The following is a 24,320-nucleotide window of genomic DNA, read 5'->3' as shown; positions in this document are numbered from 1 at the left end:
TTCCGGATCCAGAGTGCTATGTTTAAACCATATGACCGTGGGCAAATTAATAAGCTTTGCTAAGTAGCACTTGTTGTGTTCAATATAATTTTATCATGTCCCTATAAAGTAAATGAATTAAATAAAATTATAAGATAGTACTGTGTTTGACATATAAAAAGGCCTCCAATTATTATGTATTGCTTTTTTTTCCTTTCCCATGCTACAATTTAGTTAACTTTTGACTAATGTTGGTTCAAAGCACACCTGGAAATTTGTAAAAAAGCAAAGGAAAAAATCCCTGGAAAAGTCTTATGTGGGGCTAAAAGAATGCCCTTTGAGGGGGAATATGTATAAAGTAGTCGTTTTGCTAGAGACTGGTATTTTTAAGTTGTTTCCATAATTACAAGACAATAAATTCTTAAGCGTTGTTCCTTTCTCATAGGATTTCTTAGTCAAGTTCATGTTATTTAAGTAAATAGAGCATATTCTTTTAAGTTAATGACAGGTGCAATTCTCCCTGCTTTATCATTTACCAGCTTATATTATGAAACAAAGTAGAAGCAACCTCCCTGAGGGTCTTGGAATGCTCTGGACTAGGTTAGATGAGTGTGTCAGGGTTTCTGTTTCTGGTGGCTGACCATTTCGCCATAATTAAATGGAACTGGAATTTCTTTCAACTAATTTCCTTTCATCTGCTAACACTGCTATGGTTCTTTAAAACACGCTGTGATATTCATGGAGTAAATGTAGGTGAGCTAACTGATAAAATTTGCTCTACTGACATTCCTGTTACACTGTGAATTATATGACTACAGACACTCATCTTTTAATCCCACAAATGCACTCCAGTCTCCCCAGCTCCCTGTTTTAGGTATGTCCTTTTGTCCTCTGGAGCAGAGCCATTAGCAGTGGGACGATCATACAGGAGAGTCTGAACAAGCAGTTTTCTTCTGTTCCCAACAGTCCCTCCTGGCTTCTGTTGTATGTGCCCTGGTGCAGTTGTTACCACTGGGTGCCGTTCCTCATTTAGGAAAACTGCAGAGGAAATGGTGTGTTACGAGGGGCTTGGCAGGACCATTCCCAGGGGTTGAAAATGGGATCAGATTATTTCAGGTGAGTTGGGGGGGGGCGTCTGAAGTTGGCAAGGGTCTGTTCTACTTTGTCATTGGAGAGCACGGATAGCACAGTGAAGTGCCTCTGAGAGAGCAGGAGGAGATCAAGAGCATCTGCTGGAGTCTTTCTCCCTTGATAGCTTTCTGGGATCACAGAGTTCCCTTTCCGACTGCAAGGGAGTACCTACATCTGTGTAGTGCTTTAGAAAATGGTTAATTTGGGGGCGAGAGGGCTTTGCTGTGTGCTTCCGTGAGAGTCAGTTCAGTACAGCATAGAACGGCATAGATTAAAGCAGTGATCAATGAGAATCCAAGCACTGCAGGGATCTGATTCTATGACAACAGCACTCAGGCCCTTGTTTAGTGTTACTGCTGTGTAATGTGTGTAATTGTGTAATGTTGGGGACTGCAGGCTTTGGGGGAGTCTTCATTGAGATATCAAAAGCCGAGTGAAATTTTATTTAGATTTTTGCGTGTCGGTAGTTTTTTTAAACTGTGTTTTGGGCTTCTGCCATTGCTAGCTGGAATTTAATGATTTGGTGTCAGTAGCCCTTTATTTAACCCTTCTGATGCTGCTATTTGGCTTGCTGTGTTTCTGCCGTTTCTACCTCTTCATACGTTGCATTCAAGGGCAGGTAAAGCAAACTATGCTATTAATCATAAGATGGCTATAAAGCTAATGGGATTCGTTGTTGAATTATGCAAAAGGGTAAGATATTAAGATGCATCATTTCTATTCTACCAGAGAATAAGGAGTACTTTGCTTTGAAAATGGGAACTACATAAATATATAATTTTAAGATGTAGATGTTCTGGTCGCATTATGTGATGTTGTTTTCAAATTTTGAATGTATATCTAAACTGTACATTGACTTGTATATACTTTAGTATTGTATTGAACTCACTACTTGATGTATAGTATATAGGTAATTTAGGGAGTATCCCTTTATCTTTTCTGTTTAATCAAAGAGATGTTGTTTTCATTGTTGACTGAGTTGTCTAGAGTGCTTCAGTGCTTAGTCTTAAAAATAGAAAAATACAAGCTGTATAGAGATTGTTCCTTTCAAGGATTTGGAAAAGGCTGCCCAGGTCTGATTTCTTCTGACCCATACATAGTCTGCATTGTAGATCAGTTCTGTATTTCTGTGTGGTGCTAGGTTGTAGACTAAGAAGGATGCTCATATAAGGGGGAACAGAGTGCAGGCATGCAATGGAAAGTATGCCTTTGGGGGTCAGAGATTTGAGGGTGTGACCTTGGGGATTAATGAAAACCAATCTCCTCTGCACCTGATTTTTCTTCTACCAGGGAAGAGAGCACTTTACTGTTGTTTTTAGTGGAGACGGTGTAGCAATTTAAGGTGCTCAACATTGTCATGTGCTGATTTCTACAGAGAAACAAATGCTGCTTTCAAACTTTAGATGGGGTTTCCTTAGTAACATCGCCCTCCCCCTCCCATCCCCTAATTTGTAACATTGTAGCTTATGCTACTTTGTAGCTTTTGCAAAGGTCAAGAACAGCTTTTTAAAAATTAAGCTGGTAAATCTGTTGGTTCCACTGTAACTACTTTTCCAAATAGGAGTTGAATATTTTTGGAACCCTGACAAAACTTTCTATTAGACTGCACTGCCGGGCAGGAAAGGCATCACGTGGTTCGCTGCAATGTTCTGAGGGCTGAGCGTAGACAGGCCTAGGAGGATCTCTGAGCAGCTGACAGGGTCACGAGCTACCTGGCTGCTCTCTTACTCCCTGTCGGCCTCAGCAAATCTCTTACTGGAGATGTTGCTATCTCTTCACAGAGAATGATTTTTAAGATGTCTACTTCCTGCCGGGGCAAACTCTAAATCCAGAGGATCCCAAACGGGTGGGGAAGTTATAGCTACATTCCAGTAACATGTTTAAACTAATCAAATATGCCCTTTTGGATTACTGTAATAGTTGATTGTAATTTGATAGACTGGCTTGTCGATAAAGGTCACACATTTGTGTTTATGGTCCAACTCCTGGCGTATTACCCCCAGACCTTTACCATTATGAGAGCAAGCCTGAGACAGTGATGATTCATGATTTTCTGTATAGTCATGGCAGAGAGGAAAGAAAGAATGGTCTGGGTTACTCTTCCCAGCTCTGTGGAAATAAAACTACCATCTCTACTTATAAACCTACGAGGATAGTCACTTTATTTGTAAAGTGAAACTTCATCCTCTGGGGTTCTGGGTTCTAGTATCTTTCAACTTCCTATTTGATGCGATCCTGTCATCGAGGTGTTAGCAGGACCTTTGAGAAGAAAGAGCTACTTTCATTTTGATGTAGGACCTCTTGAGTACCAGAGAACATCCTCTTAGAAGCATAATGGAAGCCATTTGGAAAGAGAAAATTCAATGCATTGAACACCAGTACATAACCTCCTTATGTACTACATAGATACTTTTAGTGAATGAAAGGAATGTATATTACTCTCAACTTTCCAAGGCCAAAGAGAATAGGCAGGGACATGACAACTTGGAGAAGCAGTCAATGAAAGAGTTACTGGTTATTTTATTCTATAATTATTGGAAGATGTCTTTAAATACGATTTTTTTTTTTATTTTTAGTCTAGTTACTGTATTCAGATTTTGTTGATAGCATGCTTCATGTAGACTGCCTTTTGAGTTCAAGGGAATTGTCACAGTCATAAGGTCCATTGTTTGCAGTAATGAATGCCTAGTTTTTAAGTAACTATTTCAGAGAATGTATTTCATTGATTACATCTTAAAGGACTTGTGATATAAATTCACAGTATGATGAGCCCCAAGCTTTGAGTATATGTTAAAGCCAAACTCAGAAAAGTTGGTTATTAAAGTAGGTGAATTCTAAAGACTTTTAATAATGTTGTTGAATTATAGTAGTATCTAGCTTATATTTTATATTCATTAATAGTTCAAAAGGGGGCCAGCAGAATATATCCGCTGGTGCCTGACTCCATGCCTGACAAATTGAGTTCAATTACCAGGGACCACATGATGGGAGGAACAGGCTCTCTAGAAGTTGTTGTCTTACCTCTACAATCTCACTTTGGTATGCATGCCCCTTCCTAGGAATAAACATGTAATTTGAAAATAGTTTAACTTCAGGATTAGCATTTCTGATAACGTGTGGAGAATATAAAAGGCTTATCGATCATCTTATCTATTTTTCTATGTAGCATGTATTTTTGAAGTTGGTGAAGACAGCAATTGTGGAAGAGAGATTAATATACCTGTTTACAGTATTGTTCTTGCCTTAGCCAACTTCTAAAAATACAGCTTATTGAAGTCTGGATAGTTGCAAGTGCTTCCTTAGGTGAATTGCTTTGCTTTCTGTATGTGTCTCCAAGTTTCTTTCAGTACACTTTCTTGGTTTCCTGAATGTCTGTTGTAAGCCGGGATCTTATTGAAAGCACAGGTCCCCAGAACCTGCAATAAAGGATGGTTTTATCAGGCAGAAGAAAACACCAGGCGAAAAGAGCAGTGCCTTAATCCATGTCACTTACTCCTTCAGAACCTTTATATCTTAATTTGTAGAGAAATATAAAAGAGGAAATAAACTCTCAGAAGAGAAACAACAATAAACATAAAAACTTACCTACAATTTTAATGAATGCATGACCGCCTTAAATGTGTTCATGAGCAGTGGGTAGAAGACTCAGGTAACTCAGGTAACCTTACCTCAGTCCTTACCTTAAAGGTAATAATGATAACCTGTTGCTATTCATTGGTGGAAAAAAGCATGTTCTGTACATGAAGATAAGCCATTTCTCCTCTCTTTTTAGAAAATAAGCCTAAAACTGCTTTCGAATTGCTCTGAAAATACATGTAACATCTGATAATTTTATATGTGATGCCATTTTATATTGATAAATTACATGTAGTGATATAAACATATTTCAAAGCTTCAGTCTACAAAACACCAGTAAATGATGATTATAAACATTTAAGCTTTAAGCAAACAGATCATGAATGACTGAAAATTCAAGAATAGCAACACTTACAAAACAGGTCTGTATGGATATGGATCCAAGTGTCATCTGTGCCTGAAAACTCACCCAATGAGGCCTCTTGCTGTCTAGAATGGTCTTGCTGACCAAGATTTCCTTTGACAATAGGCTTCCTTGACATTATTTTGTAATTCCCAGTGTTTATTTAAAGTGCCGACACTTACTTTTCCTGATCTCTCTTTTGTTGTTGTTTATTTATTTTCTTGGTTATTTGTTGTTACATTTATGTTGAAGTTTGCTGTGATCAGAGCTATCCACTGAGGAAGCATAAGGCATAGGTAAGGGAAACGCAAAAGAACAGACCATTGAGTAGCTCTTTAATCTGAAGAGTATTGATGAAAACCAATAGTTTCTAATGAGGAAAAGAATCAGTCTGGGCTTGTTTTGTTTTGTTTTTCTGCATAAAATGGCCCTTTCTGAACTTTTCATACCATCTTTGAACATTCTCCACAGCTGTCTTGAATAGCTTGACAAAAGTGAACTACAGTGGTTGTGATTTTTATGTTCATGATGTACATGGACATGTAGATGTTTGGCCCCAAATTCAGCGCTATGAAAATATCATCAAAGATCGCCGTAGAACTAAAGGTCTTGGTCTTTGTCTCGGTCAGTCAATCTGTCTGTCTGTCTGCCTGCCTGCCTTTGCTTCTTCCCCCTTCTCTCTCTTTCTCCCTTTTTCTCTCTGTATGAGTGTATGCATGTGTGTATGTATGCATGCATGTATCTGTGTGTGTGAGAGAGAGAGAGATAGAGAAATAAAGAGAGAGAGAGAGAGAGAGAGAGAGAGAGAGATATGTGAGTGCTTGGGGTATCTCCCTCTGTCTCTGTGTGTGTATGAATTATATTTTGTCATGGAAGCATTCATGCATCACTGTGAAAAACCAATAGAACTGTATGGTTTTGGTTAAAATTATATAACTAGCAAGATGACACTTTTGGTTGATTTTACTCTCTTTAGCACTAAGTAATAAAAACTCGCTAGCATAGTATCTACTTCTTCTAAAACTTAATCTTCAGACATCAGAATAAGTTAAAAAACAGTTACTGTAGTTGAAATTATTTACAAATACATATCAAACCTGCATAACAAACATTCCACATTTAAAACTAAGTGGTATTACTAAACTTATTTTCTCACTAGCTAGAATAAATGTAAGACTCAGTGTAGAGTACTGTTGTTTGGCTTTTAGTTTGAAATTGAAATTGTCCTTTAATTTGATATAAACATACAGTAAATGTTGAGTTCGCATTGGGGGATGTGGCTTAGGACAGAAGTCTTACTTTGCATATGTTAGGTAATATCTTGAGCTCCAATATTACAAACAAGAAAAGTTCTAGGTATATTTCAAATGGGAAGGTGAATTAATTTTTTAATATTGGGATTATTAAAATCACCTAATCTTTAAAATGTAGCATTTCTTGTAACTTTTGGGTTTTTAGGGCTTAGTCTGGCTTTAGTATCTAACTAAACTTTAGGAAATGCAGTATATTTTATAAGGTTAGTAGACTTGCTAGATTAAACATCATATACAGATTTTATTAAGAAAAAGAGTTAATAATAACATCTTTATAAATAACAGACAGTATGTTCCTTAGAAAAAAACACCAAATGAATACTGTTCATATAAATGTATTAATACCCAATTCAGTGTTTCAAAAGGTGATTTCAATGTTCACACTTAATATCACTGAGCACATTAGATGGCATTGCTGACACTGCAGTTTCAGTCCATTTGCACCTTTCTCCTGGTTGTTCAGCTAAGATGAGACCATTTATTGGGTTTGCTTCAACTTAAGAAATATTAAGTTTGATTAAGAATATTTAAACTTCTTTGTTCAGTTTACATCCTAATCACAGCCCCCTCCATTCTCTCTTCCCAGTCCCACCCTTATAAATCCCTGCCCCCATGGTCCCCTACCCTTTCTGCCACCGTTGGGTACCACTGCACCCTGGGGCATCTAGTCCCAGTAGGACTAGGCATATCCTCTCCCACTGAGACCCAATGAGGCAGTCCAGGTAGGGGGAAGGGGATCCAACGGCAGTGAACAGACTGAGATAGACCCTGCTCCACTTGTTAGGGGACCCACATGAAGACCAAGCTGCATATTTGATACAGATGTGTAGGGGTTCCAGGTCCAACCCCTGCATGCTCCCTGCTTGGTGGTCCAGTCTCTGTGAGCCCCTGTGGTTCCAGGTTTGTTAATTCTCTGGGTCTTCTTAGAGTGTCCTTGACCCCCTTCACCTGGCTCACCTCTTCCCCCCACTCTTCCACAAGACTCGCCAAGCTCTGCCTGATGATTAAGAATTTTTAAAGGCATTTTGACTGCAGAAAATGTAGGGCATTATGCTAAAAACATGTAATTCTGTGTTCCCAGATTATTTTTTTGTACTTCATTCACAAAATGTCAAGAAATAGAAAACACAATATGAGAAAAATAACATGAATGGATGCCATTCGTTTAATAAGTGATTAATCTAATCCATTATTTGATAAGAAGTGGCTATTATATTTCTGGATGTCGAAGTATTGATTAGGAATGATTAAATCTGGGGATTTTAAAGTGTTGCAAATGCTCTCATTATTGAGAGTTGGCTTTTCTAAGTTAGTAAGTATTTTACCAAGCACCTTATCATTATTGTTACTATTGATTATATTATTTTAGTTAACATCTTTGTCATTAGAATTTTTCTACACACACATAAGAAATTTCATCTGTTTTAGTACATGTTGTGCTCTTTCTAGTTATTATCTGATGGATGCTGTTCTAACATCAGGACACTCTTATTCTATCCAGCTGTCACAGTACCCATTTGTTAAGAAATTAAGAAATATCATTTATGTTTACATGTGTGTTTGTGTGTGGGAGTGTATATGTGTAATATTGGTTTTGATGTTAGGTAGGCTAATAAGCAGCTTAGTTTTCTGTCTTGGTAGTTTCTCTGCCCCTTTCTCATGAACTCTTATTGCTGTGACCATGTTTCTCCATGATGTCACATTTTATCTTGTGCATGATGCAGCATCAAGGTTCCTCTTGGATTGAGTACCAAAGAAACCTTCATGCTTTGACTACAACATTAGTACTGAGAGCCTAATAGACTTTTCAAGGAATAAAGTCTCAGGGGTTAGACTGTGGGATATTGTTTTATCCCTATGGGAATGTCTTCCTCTACCCCATTTTTCCAACAGATGAAGAAATCTTATTTATGGGGATTGTGCTATTTAGATAAACTAATGTCTGCACATTAATTCCACTCCCATTGCTTTCCTTTGCATCAAAGACATTTTGTGATTGGTGGATGGAAAAAAAAACTATGTTTTAAATGAAAATAATGTTACAATAAATATACTAAAGTGCTTTGTATATACTTGGTGAAATAAATTTAAATTCCCACTTTAAAACTTACTACTTTGCTTAGGAGATCTTTCCTAGGAAATGAATTTAATATGCATAAAATATTTACTTGGGAAAATAAAGGTAGAACACTAGACTGTAAACTTAATCATAAATATCTCACACATTAGCTTTCAGAGAAAGGACTGTGGATTACAAAACACACAGTCTCCATAACAAACAGAAAGTGTTTGTTTAAGTGCACATAAGATCTCTCTGATACTGATATCAGAGAGCTGTGACTTTCCAACCATTGTATAAAGACAGAGGCAACATCTCATGGGCCACAGCATAAGAGCCAGATCATCACCTGGATCCATAGGATGTAATGCCTGATGTGGTAACTACAGTGGCTATGAAAACTGGGGAAGGCACAGAGCATCATGTTTACTGTAATTTAGATATGTGGCCATCTAATGGAGTTTGATTAATTAAGGTATATTTCATAAGGTCTAAGCTGATATTCTGTATGTCCTTCATACATGTATTATGATTAACTTAAGTTAAATGTTTCAAGCATAACAAGGTGTGGTACAGTAAGTAGTAGAGTTTTGGGAGCTCATTGTAGCTACATATTATGAATTTCTGATTTAAATCAGAGAAGATTTGGAAATAGTGTTGCCAGTGTTCTTAAATGAAGGGCATCTCATTGCAGGAGAGCAACTAGACTAAACAGAAGAACTCATTTTGACTACTTTATGTCTGGTTCAGTGATGTTTTCTGTTTTCTTTCAGTTGTTGTTTTCAGTATCACTTTTGGGGATAGAGTCTTATAGCTCAGGCTGACCTGGAACTCACAACCATGCTCCTGCTCCAGCTTCTGTAATATGAGGTTACAGATGTGAGAAGACACACATGGCCCAGTCTTTTAATGTTTTCCTTATTAAAAAAACTTAATCTCAAATGAAATACTAAGTCTTTGGCTAGCTTAAAGTTAGGTGGCTTAATAAGGCACATATACTCCCAGTATGCATTCATGGCTATTACCTCTTCGTCTCTGGTTTGTGCTCTGATGTGTCAGAGGGCCAGCTGAACGAGCACGCCTCTGTGAAGTGTGCCTACTTTCTCTGTGCCGCAGACTGAAGCCAATGACCTTGCGGCGCTTTGCAGCTTGCTTTCCTATGCTGCAATTCTGAAGTTTTGGGAATATGAACACTTTGCAGTTTTCTCAAGAACAATGATGAGGCATTAAATAGAACTGTTCTCCAAACTTCTCATGCCTAGTGATCTCCCAATGCCAGCCAAGGAACTGCCAACCTAAAGAGAAACCTTTCTTATAGATCTAGAAAGTGTTTACTCACCCCACCAAAAAGAGAGAGAGAGAGAGAACTGACAAAAAAAAACCCAAACCCAATAAAAACAACACTGCCCCCAGAAAAAACAAACTAGCAAACCAAACCAAGCAAGCAAGCAAGCAAGCAAACAAACAAACAAACAAAAAACAGGCCAGAAAAGTTAAATTAGCCTAAAATGGATTTAAATGGAGCAGAAGTTACAGAAAACGCATCAGGGCATTGTTCTGACTTCAAAGTGCCTGCTCCTATCTGAACCCATCCTCTGCCTGTTATAACTCAGTAACACATCTTGAAATTGTAAGCTGGATGAGTAGTTCATAAGCATTTCTTTTCTTAGATTAATTTATTATATATATATATATAATATATATATATATACCTATACCACCGTAGCTATATTCAGACACACCAGAAGAGGGCATTGGATCTCATTACAGATGGTTGTGAGCCACCATGTGGTTGCTAGGAATTGAACTCAGGACCTCTGGAAGAGCAGCCAGTGCCCTTAATCTCTGAGCCATCTGTCCAGGCCCCTTCAGATGCACTTCGATTTTTTATTATGCACTTAATAGTCATCCATATTCCACCAAGGGCTTCCCTGGCTGTTTCCATCATCGCCACGGTGGCAGGCAAGGTATCCGTCTCCTTTCTATTTCTACATTTTCATATGCAGAGGCAGGTAGGGTGTGATTTGACACTCAGAATACTGATAGTTATTGCTAGCAGTTTTCCTTGATCAAAGAGATTCTTCTAGAATGCTGTTGTTTTGACAATCCTTCTACTGGGAACATGTCCAGCCCTAGAGTTTCCTAAACCTGTGGTTAACATCCAGTCCCCAAACAATGAAAACAAATAAACGCCGATTTTTTCCACAGGGTATCCTGGCTGGTTATTCCGAGGCTTTGCACGTCACACCCTGTTCTCCCACGCGAACGGATTGCTCAGTATCCATGTGGAAGCCTGGTCAGTTGGAAAGTTTCCTCCTGGGTACAGCCCTTCCCCAAGTCTGATTATTAAGAGTCACTGTGATAGAAAAAAAGTCCCCGAGACTGTCAATTTTGTGATTTATTACTATCCAGTACTATTCAATGTTTAGTTACCATCAGTAGTGATCCCTGCTATTCAATAGCTAGATTCTGGATAAGTAATTTCTAAGACATTACACCTCATGTGATGTTTACACATAAAATTATTCATCTCTAAACCATTGCACGAGGAATGTTCTTTGTTCTATAATCAGTGGCGTTGGCAAATTTTCTCAAAGGCCTTTTATGGTCATTTCCAATCATAAGTTAACAGATCAGCTGAAAATCATGAGCAAACTTAGTTGATGAAACTATTATAGGCTTGTGTGTGTCTGTACATGCACAGGTACATGTATGCATACATGGATATGTGTTTGAGTTTTGCTGTTGAAAGAGTTCAGAGATTTTAATTTATCCACTCTCTGTGAGTCCCACAGCATTGAGGCAGAGTAGAGTGTAAGGGTTTCTTGAGCATAACAGCCTTTAGGAGGTATATCTGGAGTACAAATTATCATCCGTTATCAAAAATCTAAATTTATGTAAGCCAGCATTGCTTTCAATAGTAGAAAACATAAAAATGACCTTTATTTACTCTCCCAAGTAAGTTTTTGTTTCTCAGTATCTATCGGTACTTAACACAAATCTATAGATTTCTATGTCTTCTCATTGCCTCATCAAGAGTTGGCTTGTTACATACTGAAGTCTTCAGTGACTGGGGATGGGATGATGTATGAACAAACTTGTGTGTATACATGCACATATATGTGCACATGTATACGTGGAGGCCAGAGGTCGATGTGTTTGCCTTTAGTCATGTTCCAACTGTATTTCCAGATATGGTCTTTCACGAGCTCATTAATGCAACTGGACTGACTGATAGATGATCTCCAGGGATTTGTATATTTTCATCTCTCCACCATGGGAGTGCCAGTATACAGTGCTATGCCTGGTTTTGTATGCATACTGGGGATCCAAATTTTGTTGGTCATGTTTACATGGCAAACACTGCTGACTCAGCTATCTTCCTAGGCTCCCCCATTACTGTTTTCTTAACACTTAATTCTATTATTGATTAGATAATATTGTTGGGCACTTCATCCAGAAAAGTAACTCTTAGGCCCTTAGATAACTTAAAACTTTCCTAAGAACAAATAAAATGTATTCGGCACCCAGTGTCTGCACTATTTAACATTTAAGACATAATTACAACTACTGAAATGCTGGCATATGTCTTTAGTAGTATCATTTAATAATTTTCATAAGCAAAGGATTTTAAACATTTTTCTAAGGCACATTTATTTCAATGAGTTGATAGCTGTTTGCCTGTAAATCTTATCTACACCACAGAGATTTAATATTTTCAACACCATTTATGCAACTATTGTACATTACACTTTAATTCTAAGTTTGCTGGAACTTGACAAAGACGATGTGATTTGTCTCAAACTCAAAATATTTTATATGGAATTTAGGTTATTCCTGTTTTAAAGAGGATGGAGCTCATAATGTGAATAGAGAGTACTTCACTCAATATTCAGGGTTAGGTTTACAATCATAAGTTCCTAGCTATACATACATAGAAAATTGTTCTTTCTGCTGTAAAATAGCTGATGTGTTTTTTAAAATTACATATATATATGTGCACATTAGATAAAATAATATTAGTATATAAACTGAAAGATACTGAGATCCTGTGGTTATTAAAAATCTTAAATAAGTAAACTGAGAGGCAGCAAAAGTATAATTTCATAATTTTTAATGCTGGCATATAAAAATTGATAGGATATTGGTATAAAAATTCATTGATGTTTTGGTATAATTAGAAAAATGCTAGTAGGTATGTTTATATCCTATTGAAAGTTTGAGTTTCTGTTAGTACTTCATATACTGTGATGCCCACAATCTGCTATTACCACTTAAACAACAACAGTACTCCACTGTTTATTGGTAGACCGAGGTCAGAGTTCAGCCAGGATTTTTGATTCTGATTTCAATGTTTTTCAGTATTTTCCAGGGCATGGCATTGATGTCTTCTCTAATTCCTGTCAAAACCACTAAAAAAAGGGAGGAATGTGTTGAAGCAATGCCCTTATTAAATGTGCTAAAGCAATCCCCTTTCTTTGGGCCAGTTTCTGAATTTACCTTCATGTAAAAAAAACTACAGTCAAACTTGCACCTCAGGCCCTCAAACAAATATTTGATCATTGTCAAAGCACTGTTCAGCTTTGGAGAGTCTGTAGACTATAAATAATTTCTGAATCCAAGTATTGAATTTGACACCTCATTAGTGTAATAATTAGTAATTGGTGCCCTTATTTGAGTCATCTCAGTAACTAAGTCAGTTTAATTAAATATTGAAGTTATAGTCTAATGCGGAAGAATAGTGTCATTAGCTATATGATAAAAAGACAGAGAAGTGTAATTATTGTTTCTTAGACTGCATTATTGGCTTACAAAAACACTGTACCTATTTGCTTTATGTAACTTGCTAGTCTTGGAGAGACAATTACCTGTTAAAGCATGACTGTAATGAATGCTGTAAATATACCCCTCTCCCCTAACTCTGCACTTTGTGAAATACATATTTATGCTCAACCCTGTAGTAAGATATAGTCCATAGTATCTCTGTGCACATACACTGTAGTGTATTATCTCTGTTGACTGATGAGCAGCAGATTATCTCCCCATCCCCAGCCCTTCACGTTAGTTACACATCTCTGAGTAATATAGCAAGGGCATTCCTTGAACACATCCCTACCTAGTTTTAGGAGCTGGTTGGTAATTTTTTAGAGTGATGGGGGATGAGGGGACATTACACCATGCCCTGGATTACTCTGAAAATTGTAGGGATTCCCATTTACTACTTTATATAGTAACATTACCAATTTACACTCCTATAACTATACACACAGATTCTATTATTTCTACATATTTTCCACATTGACCTTTAAATCAGATAGAGGAATTTTAACAGACAAGAATTCATCACAACCCTCTTGGCTTATGTGTTTGACTGTTAGGTTTACCATATGGAACATTATATCTTTTCTGTGCCTGGTTGATTTCACTTAGTCTGGCTTCTGTGTCCATCCATGTTTTGTCCACAATATTGAGGATTTCTACTTTGAAAAAGTTAATATTTTATTGTATGCTTACACACGATTCTCTCTACTTCTTGACCTATTAGTGGACATAAGTGTCTCTATGTACAGTGTAACAATGTACATGAGAAGGTAGGTTTCATTTATTTATTTATTTAAAATCCTGATTTCAGTTATTTTGGCTATATCCCCCGAATATATTCTTTTCAGATTATATTGTTGTATTTGTAATTTCAAAGTTTCCCCATTAGTATTTTACATAGTATGTTCATCCCTATCAATGTACACAGAGATTCTAGTATTTCTACATATTTTCCACATTGACCTTTAAAAAAAACAGAGAGCCATTTTAACAGGTGAGAGTTGACATTTAATTTTGTGTTACTTTACAGTTCTCTGGTGATTCATGATGTGAACATAAGAAAAGTCATATTTCTAGTATTTATTTGCTTATAATTATATTCTTTACAGTTTCATACATGGGTATTATATTATTATAATTTCTAACCCCTTTCTTACTACTCTCTGCCTCCCCAAAGGCAGAGGCATGACCACTTCTTTATTATAGTTATACATGCATATGTACATATAAATATAGCCTGTTGAAGTCCATTTACTATTATTTGTAAATGTATATGTTTAGGGATCTCCACTTTGAGTGGATAACTTATCAGGGGGCTTGTTCCTGGGAAAGAGAGTATTTTCAATTCTGAGAAGCTATTAATTGCCTCTACCTCTTCATGTAGGGAAATCTATAAGATTTCTTCTGTAGACATTCAATGTCAATGGGCATTGCCATTCATGTAGATCTTATTTAGGCAGCCATATTGGCGAGGTGCCATGAATTTAGCTCCCGGTGTAAATAGAAAACATTGCATTACAGTGGACCCAGTCCTGTAGTTTTTACAATCTTTCTTGTTTCCTTATCTGGGATGGTCTAAAAGCCTTAGGTGTTCAAGTAATGTCATTGGTGTATCGGTTGAGTCTCGGCACCCACCATGATTTGTTTTCTGTATTTTTGACCAGTTGTGTATTCTGTGGCGGTGTCACTTGCTGTAAGAGGAAGCTTTGTTGATGAGAGGTGAAAGCTACACTTTTATGTGGATATAAGTATGCAATATGTAATATACATTTAGAAAAAAATTGTTCTAACAAAACCCCAAGTGGCTACAGACAATGCAGTTCTCCCAAGAAAGAATACATTCTTATGTGTATATGAGTGCATGTATTTATGGCATTTACTTGTTTTCTTGGCTAAATCTCAATTGGATTTAAGTTGCTTATCATTATTGAAGATGTTCATGCAAAACAATGGTTCAAATACTGCTCTGACCCTGCTTCAGGCCTAGAGTTCAAGGGACACGAACTCGAGATCTTATTCAGGGCTTACCTTTAAATATGGAGCATCAAAGCTGTCTTGGAGTTTGAATTGGGGACTGATAATTCCAACTTCATAAGAATTTAGACTGGCATTAATGAAAGATGGCAATTAAATCATAACACAATTGATAATTTTATATTTGTATATTATATAACATATAACATTATATATTTTATTTATTTATTTAATATATTTATAAAGTAACCTTTGGGATATTTGACAGGTTATGTGGTTAGTAGTTAAACATAAGAGCATGTGTTATTATCCTGTTTTGCTGATTAGAACTAAGTTCTATAAAATGGTTTTTTTTTTACAGTTGATTGCTAATATGAATGAAATTGAGGACTTTGCTATATTACAAAGTATTGCTTATTTATTATATAGTATCACTAGTCTAATTTGAAAGCAGGGCACCTTCCTATTATAGGAGAGCTTTTAAAATATTAACAAACTACCTGAAATGGTATTGTCACACCTTAGTTTGTAATTTCTGATTTTAATTCCTGTCTATAAAAGAAATTTCTGAAAAAGAAAATGTATCCTATATAGTAGTAGCTATGTGCCTGGGGAGTAGCTGGCATACTTTGCCAACTCTCTGCTAATTTTTATTCTCTTTGGAGATACATGGAGAGAGCATTTTCATGAGTTATTTAGTTTGTTATTAAAACACAAAGGTCATTGGTAGTTGACTTCTCTTAAAATGTGGTTTTCTTGGCATTTAATTCATTTAAATGAATACATTGTATCATCATATATCCCCAAATGGCCTCTATCATGTCCTAGTCATGGAACTTGGTGTGGAGATTGCATTCTTTACCTTACATAAATTTAAATCTTACCACTGAATTGGTATACAGTATACACGACGTGTGCACATTCAGACAACTGTATATTTTACTTCTAGCCTATGCAACATTTAAATAGTTAAATTTCTCCTAATTTTGGTTGATTTAGCACATATTTTATTTATAGAGCAGTGGTTCTCAAGCTTCCTAATGCTGTGACCCTTTCTTCATGTTGTGGTGACTCCCAACCACAAAATCACTTTCTTGCTACTCCATGACTATAATTTTTCTATGCTGTGAACACTAATATAAATATCTGATATGCAGAATATCTGATATGTGACCCCCCCAAGGGGTTATGAACTACCACTTGAGAACCACTGTTATAGAGGAATAAACAAATGATAAAATATTTTAGGGGACTTAGGAAATACCTTGAAGGGTATGTAATTGCTTTTGATTTTAAGTCTGTGATTTTACATTTTATGTATGACAGTCATGTAGTCTATTTAGGAAGAATGGTTTGCTTCTTGAGATGGCAGGAAACACAGTTATAAACATGTAGTGAGTCATGCAGTTACTGATAACCAGACTTGAAATTTGTATGGTCCATTGTCATCATTCATTATTTTTTTAATAATTTATTTATTTTTATTATTAGATATTTTCTTTATGTACATTTCAAATGTTATTCCTTTTCCTCATTTCCCTTCCAAAAACCCCCTATCCCATGCTCTCTCCCCCTGCTCACCAACCCACCCACTGAGACTTCCTGGCCCTGGCATTCCCCTAAATTGGGGCATAGAGCCTGCTCAGGACCAAGGGCCTCTCCTTCCATAGATGACCAACAAAGACATCCTCTTCTACATATGTGGCTGGAGTCTTCAGTCACTCCATCTGTATTCTTTGGTTGGTGGTTTAGTCCCTGGGAGCTCTGAGGTACTGGTTGGTTCATATTGTTGTTCCTTCTCTGGGACTGCAAACCCCTTCAGCTCCTTAGGTCCTTTCTCTACCTCCACCACTGGGGACCCTGTGCTCAGTCCAATGTATGGCTGTGAGCCTCCACTTCTGTATTTTCAGGCACTGGCAGAGCCTCTCAGGAGACAGCTATATAGGGCTCCTATCAGCAAGCCCTGTTGGCATCCACAGTAGTGTCTGGGTTTGGTAACTATATGGGATGAATCCCCAGGTGGGGCAGTCACTGGATGGCCTTTCCTTCAGTTTCTGCTCCACACTTTGTCTCTCTATCTCCTCCCATGGGTTTAACAGTTCCTCAGAAAACTGGACATAGTATTACCTGAGGACACAGCTATACCACTCCTGGGCATATACCTAGAAGATGCTCCAACATGTAATAAAGACACATGCTCCACCATGTTCATAGCAGCCTTATTTATAATAGCCAGAAGCTGGAAAGAACCCAGATGTCCTTCAAGAGAGGAATGGATACAGAAAATGTGGAACATTTACACAATGGAGTACTACTCAGATATTAAAAATAATGAATTCATGAAATTCTTAGGCAAATGGATGGAACTAGAAAATATCCTGAGTGAGGTAACCCAATCACAAAGGACACACATTGCATGCACTCACTGATAAGTGGATATTAGTCCAGAATTTCAGAATACCCAAGATACAATTCACAAACCACATGAAGCTCAAGAAGAAAGATCATAGTGTCTATACTTTGGTCCTTCCTAGAAGTCATCATTCATTCTAATGATGTCAGAATATGCATCATATGCATTGTTAAGATGACATGAAATACACCTCTAATACTTCACTAGCACATGACTTTGTGGTGAATAACTTTCCTTTAGTATTTGCATGCTATGTATATGCTAAACTTGGCAAGCCGTAGCTTATCAAATACCTACTAAAGATAATGAGAAGTGTGGGTTTTAAAAAATAGTATTAGTATACATGCTCAATCAAAGAATTCTATTCAGAGCATATTTATGTTCGATGATATGGATTCATTCTTTTGGGATCCATTGTGTTTTTACACTAGAAATCAAAACTATGAAATTTGAAATCATAATAATACATATTAATGCATTATGTGCTAATCATACTCATTAATCTTTGTATCTACTTGCATAAGATTCACATCCCACTTAAATGATGTAGATACTATTTGTATATTGAAAATATATTTGTGCATTGAGAATGTATAGTGTATGAAAATTTTTACAATGAGAATTCTATGCTTATTGTCTTTAACCAGCCTGTTTTGCCAAAGGTATAGAGAGCTAGACTGTCTTAAAATCTCCAAAAAGATCATAATTATAAAACTACTTGAACACAGCTATGTATGGATAGCTATATATGCCAAGTGCTATGCTTTCATGTTCTGAATTAATAACAGTGAATTCGATCTTGTAGACATACATTGAATATGCACCCAAATATTTGCATACATTCTACAAGCAATCTAATTGAATTTATTATTATTTTGAAGCTCTACAACCCAGCAGTTGATACCTTTAAACATCTATAAATAGTCAAAGAAAATATTTTATCAAGAAGCATTTTTAAAAAATATTTTGGAGTAAGTTTTGGTGAGTCTTTTTAAATCATTGATATCAGAAAAATGTAAATTAGGAGGACAAATTTTAGTATTTAAAATCTTAGTATCTTATAAACTCCATAATTATGTAAGCAGAAGAAACAGCAGATTAAAATTACATACTTTTAATTATTTTTGTGAATTTTTAAGCAAATATAGTCCAATTTAATAGATGATCACGAAACTGTTAAAACATGTTCAGAGTACAAAGGGGTTTGATGTCTTCTAAAATAAACAAGTTTTCTGTGATACAGTATTGATTTTTTTCACATATCCATTTTCTAGTAACATTTTGTATAGATCTGCAATTCCATGTATGATCAAATGTTATCAAAACATATGGCTACATGTGGCATTCAAGATGGTTTCCTTCTATAGCTTGTAGCTGACAGAACAGTGTGATTGAAAGGCCTCTTTTCATAATATGAGGAGCAACACTGAATTTTACCAAAAACACCAGCTATTAATTCTTTGCATTTTGAGGAATCGTTTTTATATAAAAATAGACAGTACATGTAGTTGTTTAGACTTATGTAGGTAAATTAAGTCAAATTCAGAATTGAACCATCCTAAGAGGAAGAGAACAGGTCAAGAAGGAGCCTAAGAATATAGATTTCTTACAATAGTAATCCCATCAAGGACTAATTTTTCCTCTACATCTCCTGACAGAATCTTATTAGTTCTATGAACCTGAGTGTTTTAAAGGTGAGCGAAATATTAACAGTGTATCAGGTCGTCTTACAAAGAATGTGGAACTTGGAGAGAGAGATTTATGAATGCCAGTAACCAGTTTGTCAATAAAAATAATAGTACTTCAGTGTTCGTGTTATAATTAGTTTTCTGAAAGGAATTGATGATTAGCTACTTGAAAATAAGTATGAGAAGTTAAACATACAGTAAATATATAATACAAACGTTCTTAATTTTGAAACTGTATGCATTTCATTAATTAGAGATGTCCCGTATACATTTAGAAATTCACAAACTTTGATATTGTGACATCTATGCATTCAAAACATGATTTTTGAGAGATATCTGGATCTTAGGTGAAGTAATATTTTAAGAGAATACTCCACACTGGTACTACATCTGTCATTCGTACTTGCTCAGAACCTGCTGTTCATTATCTCTATGAATATATGACATTTCGATATTTATTGTAGTGCTTATAACATTTTTTTTTCAAATCAAGGGTGTGTAAAAGAGAACTGCAGAGATCACTGAAGTGAAAATGTGTGGATTTTATGATGACAGAGTTTAGAAATTTTTGAAATTATTCTGAATTGCATTTCTCCAGTTCCCATGTCTCCCATGCCTGGCACCAATGAGAATGTTTTTACTGCTAAGATGCCTTTATAAGCCAGATATGTTTTTCAAACAGTTAGCTAGTAGTAGCTCTGTGCTTTGGGATTAGCTGGCATAGTTTGCAAACTCCCTGTTAGCTTTCACTAACTTTGGAGATACATAGAGAGAACATTTTCATTGAGATAGTCTGGTAATTAAAACATGAAGGTAAATTTGTACCTGACTTTTTTTTTTTCAATGTTGTTTTCTTCAGGCCTTTTAACCTCATGAAAACATCCCTCTTTCCTTTAAAATTTTCTTCTTTTCTAAGTTTCTTCCTTTGGAATTATACTAGAAGTACATACTAAAACAAATAGTTATAAATCCATGTATACAGTGCTAGAGCTTTTTAAAGTTCTTTATGTCCTTGGTAATACTGTTGGAATACAATGTCATCGGCATGCAGCCTTGGCTAAGCTGTTCTTGACAGTGTATTTATTGGTAGGTGTTAAGTAGGTGTGCCATATTATCAGGTAATGAAGGCAGATATGGACCACCACATGACTTCGAAAGATAGGATAGTGTGCGTACGAGTAGAAAAGATAGCCTAAAATGTCATTATTTCTCATCTCAGAGGATAGACTCTCTGCCACTAGATGGCAGGCTACATCACCTGATACAGAGTTTCCTGATGCCAGGCTGGGAGGATGAACTCTGTAGCTTTCTTTATTTTTGTGTCAGATTCCCCTAGGATGACTAGTGACAGTGAAGGAGAGTTCCTCCTTGCCTGAAGTACGTTTGTATTGATTGTTCCTTCATTGATGTGATTCGAGCCTTAACATTGACAAGCCAATTGTGTTATATTAGTCTGGGATGCGAACACTGATCACTTAATACCCTAAGCTCTTTTTCCATAGACTTGGAGACATAATGCTGAAATGAGTGCATTTACTATTTTAACCACTTTTTTTTCTTTTTCACGGCACAGGTGATTTGGATTACTACTGGTTGGACCCTGCCACGTGGCACAGCAGAGAGACTTCGCCTATTAGTTCGGTAAGTTTTTTGGCATCGTATATAGTTCAAGATTTATATGTGGATTGATTATCCTCTGTTCCCTCAATAAACATCTTTCTGGATCTACTACAGATTTTATTACAGCCATTATTAATTTAATTCAAAAGGACCACTTTGAAGAGTGTGTGTGTGTGTGTGTGGGGGGGGGTTATCTCTGGATAATCAACAAATTTTAAATCAAGAAAAGCACATTTACTCATTTTACTTTCACCGTGAAGTTATTTTTAAATGAAGAGAACTTTAAAAATGTTCCTCATGAAATCTGAGAGTGTTTTATATGTCCACACTGAAAACGACTTTTCTCAACAATAATAGAACATTGCCATACTCTTGCAGTAAATAGATCTGTTAAGATTCAGATCCTGCGATCAATGTTACATGAGAGTGCTGTTTACACAATTTATCTTATTAAAGCTGAACAATTAGTTCTACTGCCTTTTTAAAGCCTAGTTAATGACTGCTCCAGAAAAGCAAGTCACCCCATAATGATGCTTAAATAATGTGATGATACCCAGTTTACCTCTGAGTTCATACACATTAATTTCTACTCCTGGTTGGGTTTCCCTGCTCAGCTTTCTCTTGCATAGGAATTTTAAGATTGGTTCAGAGATGTTGTGTATGCAAATGAGAGAGTGCAGTCTAGGGGGAGGACTGAGTTAGCCTGGATGACATCTCTTCTGTAGATAAGTACAAGTTACAATGGTGGTTAATTAGTTTGACCTCTTCTCATTGAAATGTTTCTAGAGAGCACTGGGCATGTTGGAAAGAGTTTCATCCTATAGTTCTTACACACACACACACACACACACACACACACACACACACACAGACAACCATACACACACACACACACAAATAATCACACTCAGGGACATAAACACAAAGAAAAAAACACATGCACAACAATATACAGATACACACATGCAAACACACAATAATCTTACCCATTGCACTGGACAGGTTTTAGTTGTTGGATCACACAGTGCTTAAACTAACTTAACTTTTTTTTAAAGGCTGGAGGAAAAAACCTTGGAAACTTTTTATCAAAAACAATTTCAAATATTTGGAATTAAATCCTAATTTAATTCCAAGTTCGATCCCCAGAACCCACATTGCGAAATGAAAGAACCATAAATTGTCCCCTGACCTCTCCATGTGCATGGTGGTGCATCTGCTTCCTCACATTAACTAGTTAAAGGTAAAATATTACTGTTGAAACGTGTTTCGCACACCTATCCTACTTAACCCATCACTTTGCTGCACAGGGCACCGCAGGACACTGGTTGTTAACAAACTGCACAAATGGCTGGGACCTGTGACTCACTGCCACTGCCCAGTATCATGACAAAGGAGCACATGACAGACATATCACAACCTGGTTCAAGTTAAGATTCACTGTGGTATCTACTGAACAGTAACACTTTTATATAACCATAAAGTAAAGTTAGATTGTGGGGTAAGATAATGCAGCCCAATATACTATCAACATTAACAACTCATCTGTGGTTTTTCCTATGTATACTAAGGATATTGTTAAACTTTCAGTTAGTTATATTTCAAAGCCATTTTTGAAACTCTTTGGTTGCTAACTACTTTTATAATCATTGCAAGTAAAATATAGCTTTAACTGAAAAGCTTTATAAGCTCACTATAGAGCCTCCTTAAATAAAAAATTTCCCAATCTAGTGTTTCTTAGCCCTCCTAAAATCTTATTGTCTTACTACTGATAATGTAGCTACAGAAAATAAAACAAGACATTCACTTTTTCAACTTTATGTTTTGATAGCATCCTGTAACGTGGCAGCCATCTAAAGAGGGAGACCGGTTAATTGGCCGTGTTATTCTTAACAAAAGAACAACCATGCCCAAAGAATCAGGTGCATTACTGGGGCTGAAGGTATGTATACTGGTTCATAACGCCTCTTCCAGCAGAAAGTACAGTACAGACAGCACTCACAAAGTTTACAACAGTTGATTTTTAAATATTTTTCTCTCTTTTTCAAAGTAAATTCTCTCCAGTGAATACAGTTAACTTAAATGTTTAGCAGCAATATAAAGTGTCAGTAAGGGAAATGTTATCTAATAACAGTATTGTTACAGTAATGCTGAAAGTGCAAAAGTTTCTTTTAAACACATTTATTGTCTTCCAATAGAAATAAGACTATTAGATTCACAAAGATATTCCTATTTTATAGGACATTGTGTATGTGTGTGTATATATATATATATATATATATATATATATGCATACATAGATATATGTCACACATACACATGTGTGCACATATTCATATCTTGTATTATGTATATCCAGACATCTGTTTAATCACATAGTTACGCTGAAAGTTTCAGAAATAAATATTTAAAGATTTTGCTTGACATATTTTTGCTGTCATATGTGACTTTGTTGAGAACTACTGGCCATTAATTTAGGGAGTAGGTTTAGCTCATATGTGGAGTCCTTGCCTGGTATACAAGAAAGCCCTGAGTTTGAACCAAAGCACAGCATAACAAAATTAATTTGTGTACTTATTTATATTTTGTAGATTATTAGAATTAACTGCTCTTGCTGTTAAATAATTTTGGTAGCCTATATTAATAGCTCTGTGGACCAATCTTACCATTACATATCATTTCACCTGCCTACTCTCTCTTCCAACCATCTTTAACTGTGTATATTTGAGACCCTTGCATCAGGTAAAATTGAGCCTGGAGGTTTATTTCAAATATATTGAATTTAGGTATAATGGGAAGTGTTTGATGCTAAACAATATAATTCAGGTTTGAGAGTCAAGTGTACATGGCCGGGTGTGGCAAAATGACATTATCCAGATGTTTTGAAATAGATATGGTGAAGCTATGATACTTGTACTGTTGTACGACTTTATACAATGGCACGTCACTCACTCCAGGTGGCCTTGCTTGGGTGGAATCTGAAGTCTGTATGAACTCAGGTCTACTGCAGTTATAGAAAAGTGCCAACATTTGATAGTGACATGGGGTGTATCTTTATGCAAATATGCCAACTCACACATAAGCATGCTATGGAAGATTACTGAATTTAGTGCAAACAATGCCAAACATTCCATGACTAGCTGTGACCAGGGAGTTTAACGCCTGTCTTCTGAGTGTCAATTATCACAGTGCCCTTTGTTAATACAGTATAAAAAGTCAGTACACGGTCTTCCTTACATTGCCGTTCTATACAGTAGCTTTATTTATTTATTTATTTATTTATTTTAGATATTTTCTTTATTTACATGTAAATTTCTCCATTTCCAGTTTCCCCTCCAAAAAACAA

The 24,320-nt window shown here is 36.2% G+C and overlaps 1 protein-coding gene across 32 annotated transcripts in view; it reads left to right on the top strand.

The window, feature by feature from the left end:
• Rims1 (regulating synaptic membrane exocytosis 1) overlaps positions 1 to 24,320 on the top strand; it is a 501,635-nt gene that overhangs the window by 311,999 nt on the left and 165,316 nt on the right. For all 32 annotated transcript variants that reach the window (XM_031367021.1, XM_031367027.1, XM_031367031.1 and 29 more), the window contains 2 exons: positions 20,931 to 20,998; positions 22,806 to 22,916. In XM_031367021.1, coding sequence (XP_031222881.1) covers positions 20,931 to 20,998; positions 22,806 to 22,916 — 179 coding nt within the window. The remainder of the gene's footprint in view (positions 1 to 20,930; positions 20,999 to 22,805; positions 22,917 to 24,320) is intronic.

The sequence above is a fragment of the Mastomys coucha genome, unplaced genomic scaffold (assembly GCF_008632895.1).
Source record: "Mastomys coucha isolate ucsf_1 unplaced genomic scaffold, UCSF_Mcou_1 pScaffold14, whole genome shotgun sequence".
Taxonomy (NCBI): Eukaryota; Metazoa; Chordata; class Mammalia; order Rodentia; family Muridae; genus Mastomys; species Mastomys coucha.
Note: the sequence above shows the minus strand (reverse complement) of the source record. Positions and strands in the feature narration are given on the sequence as shown.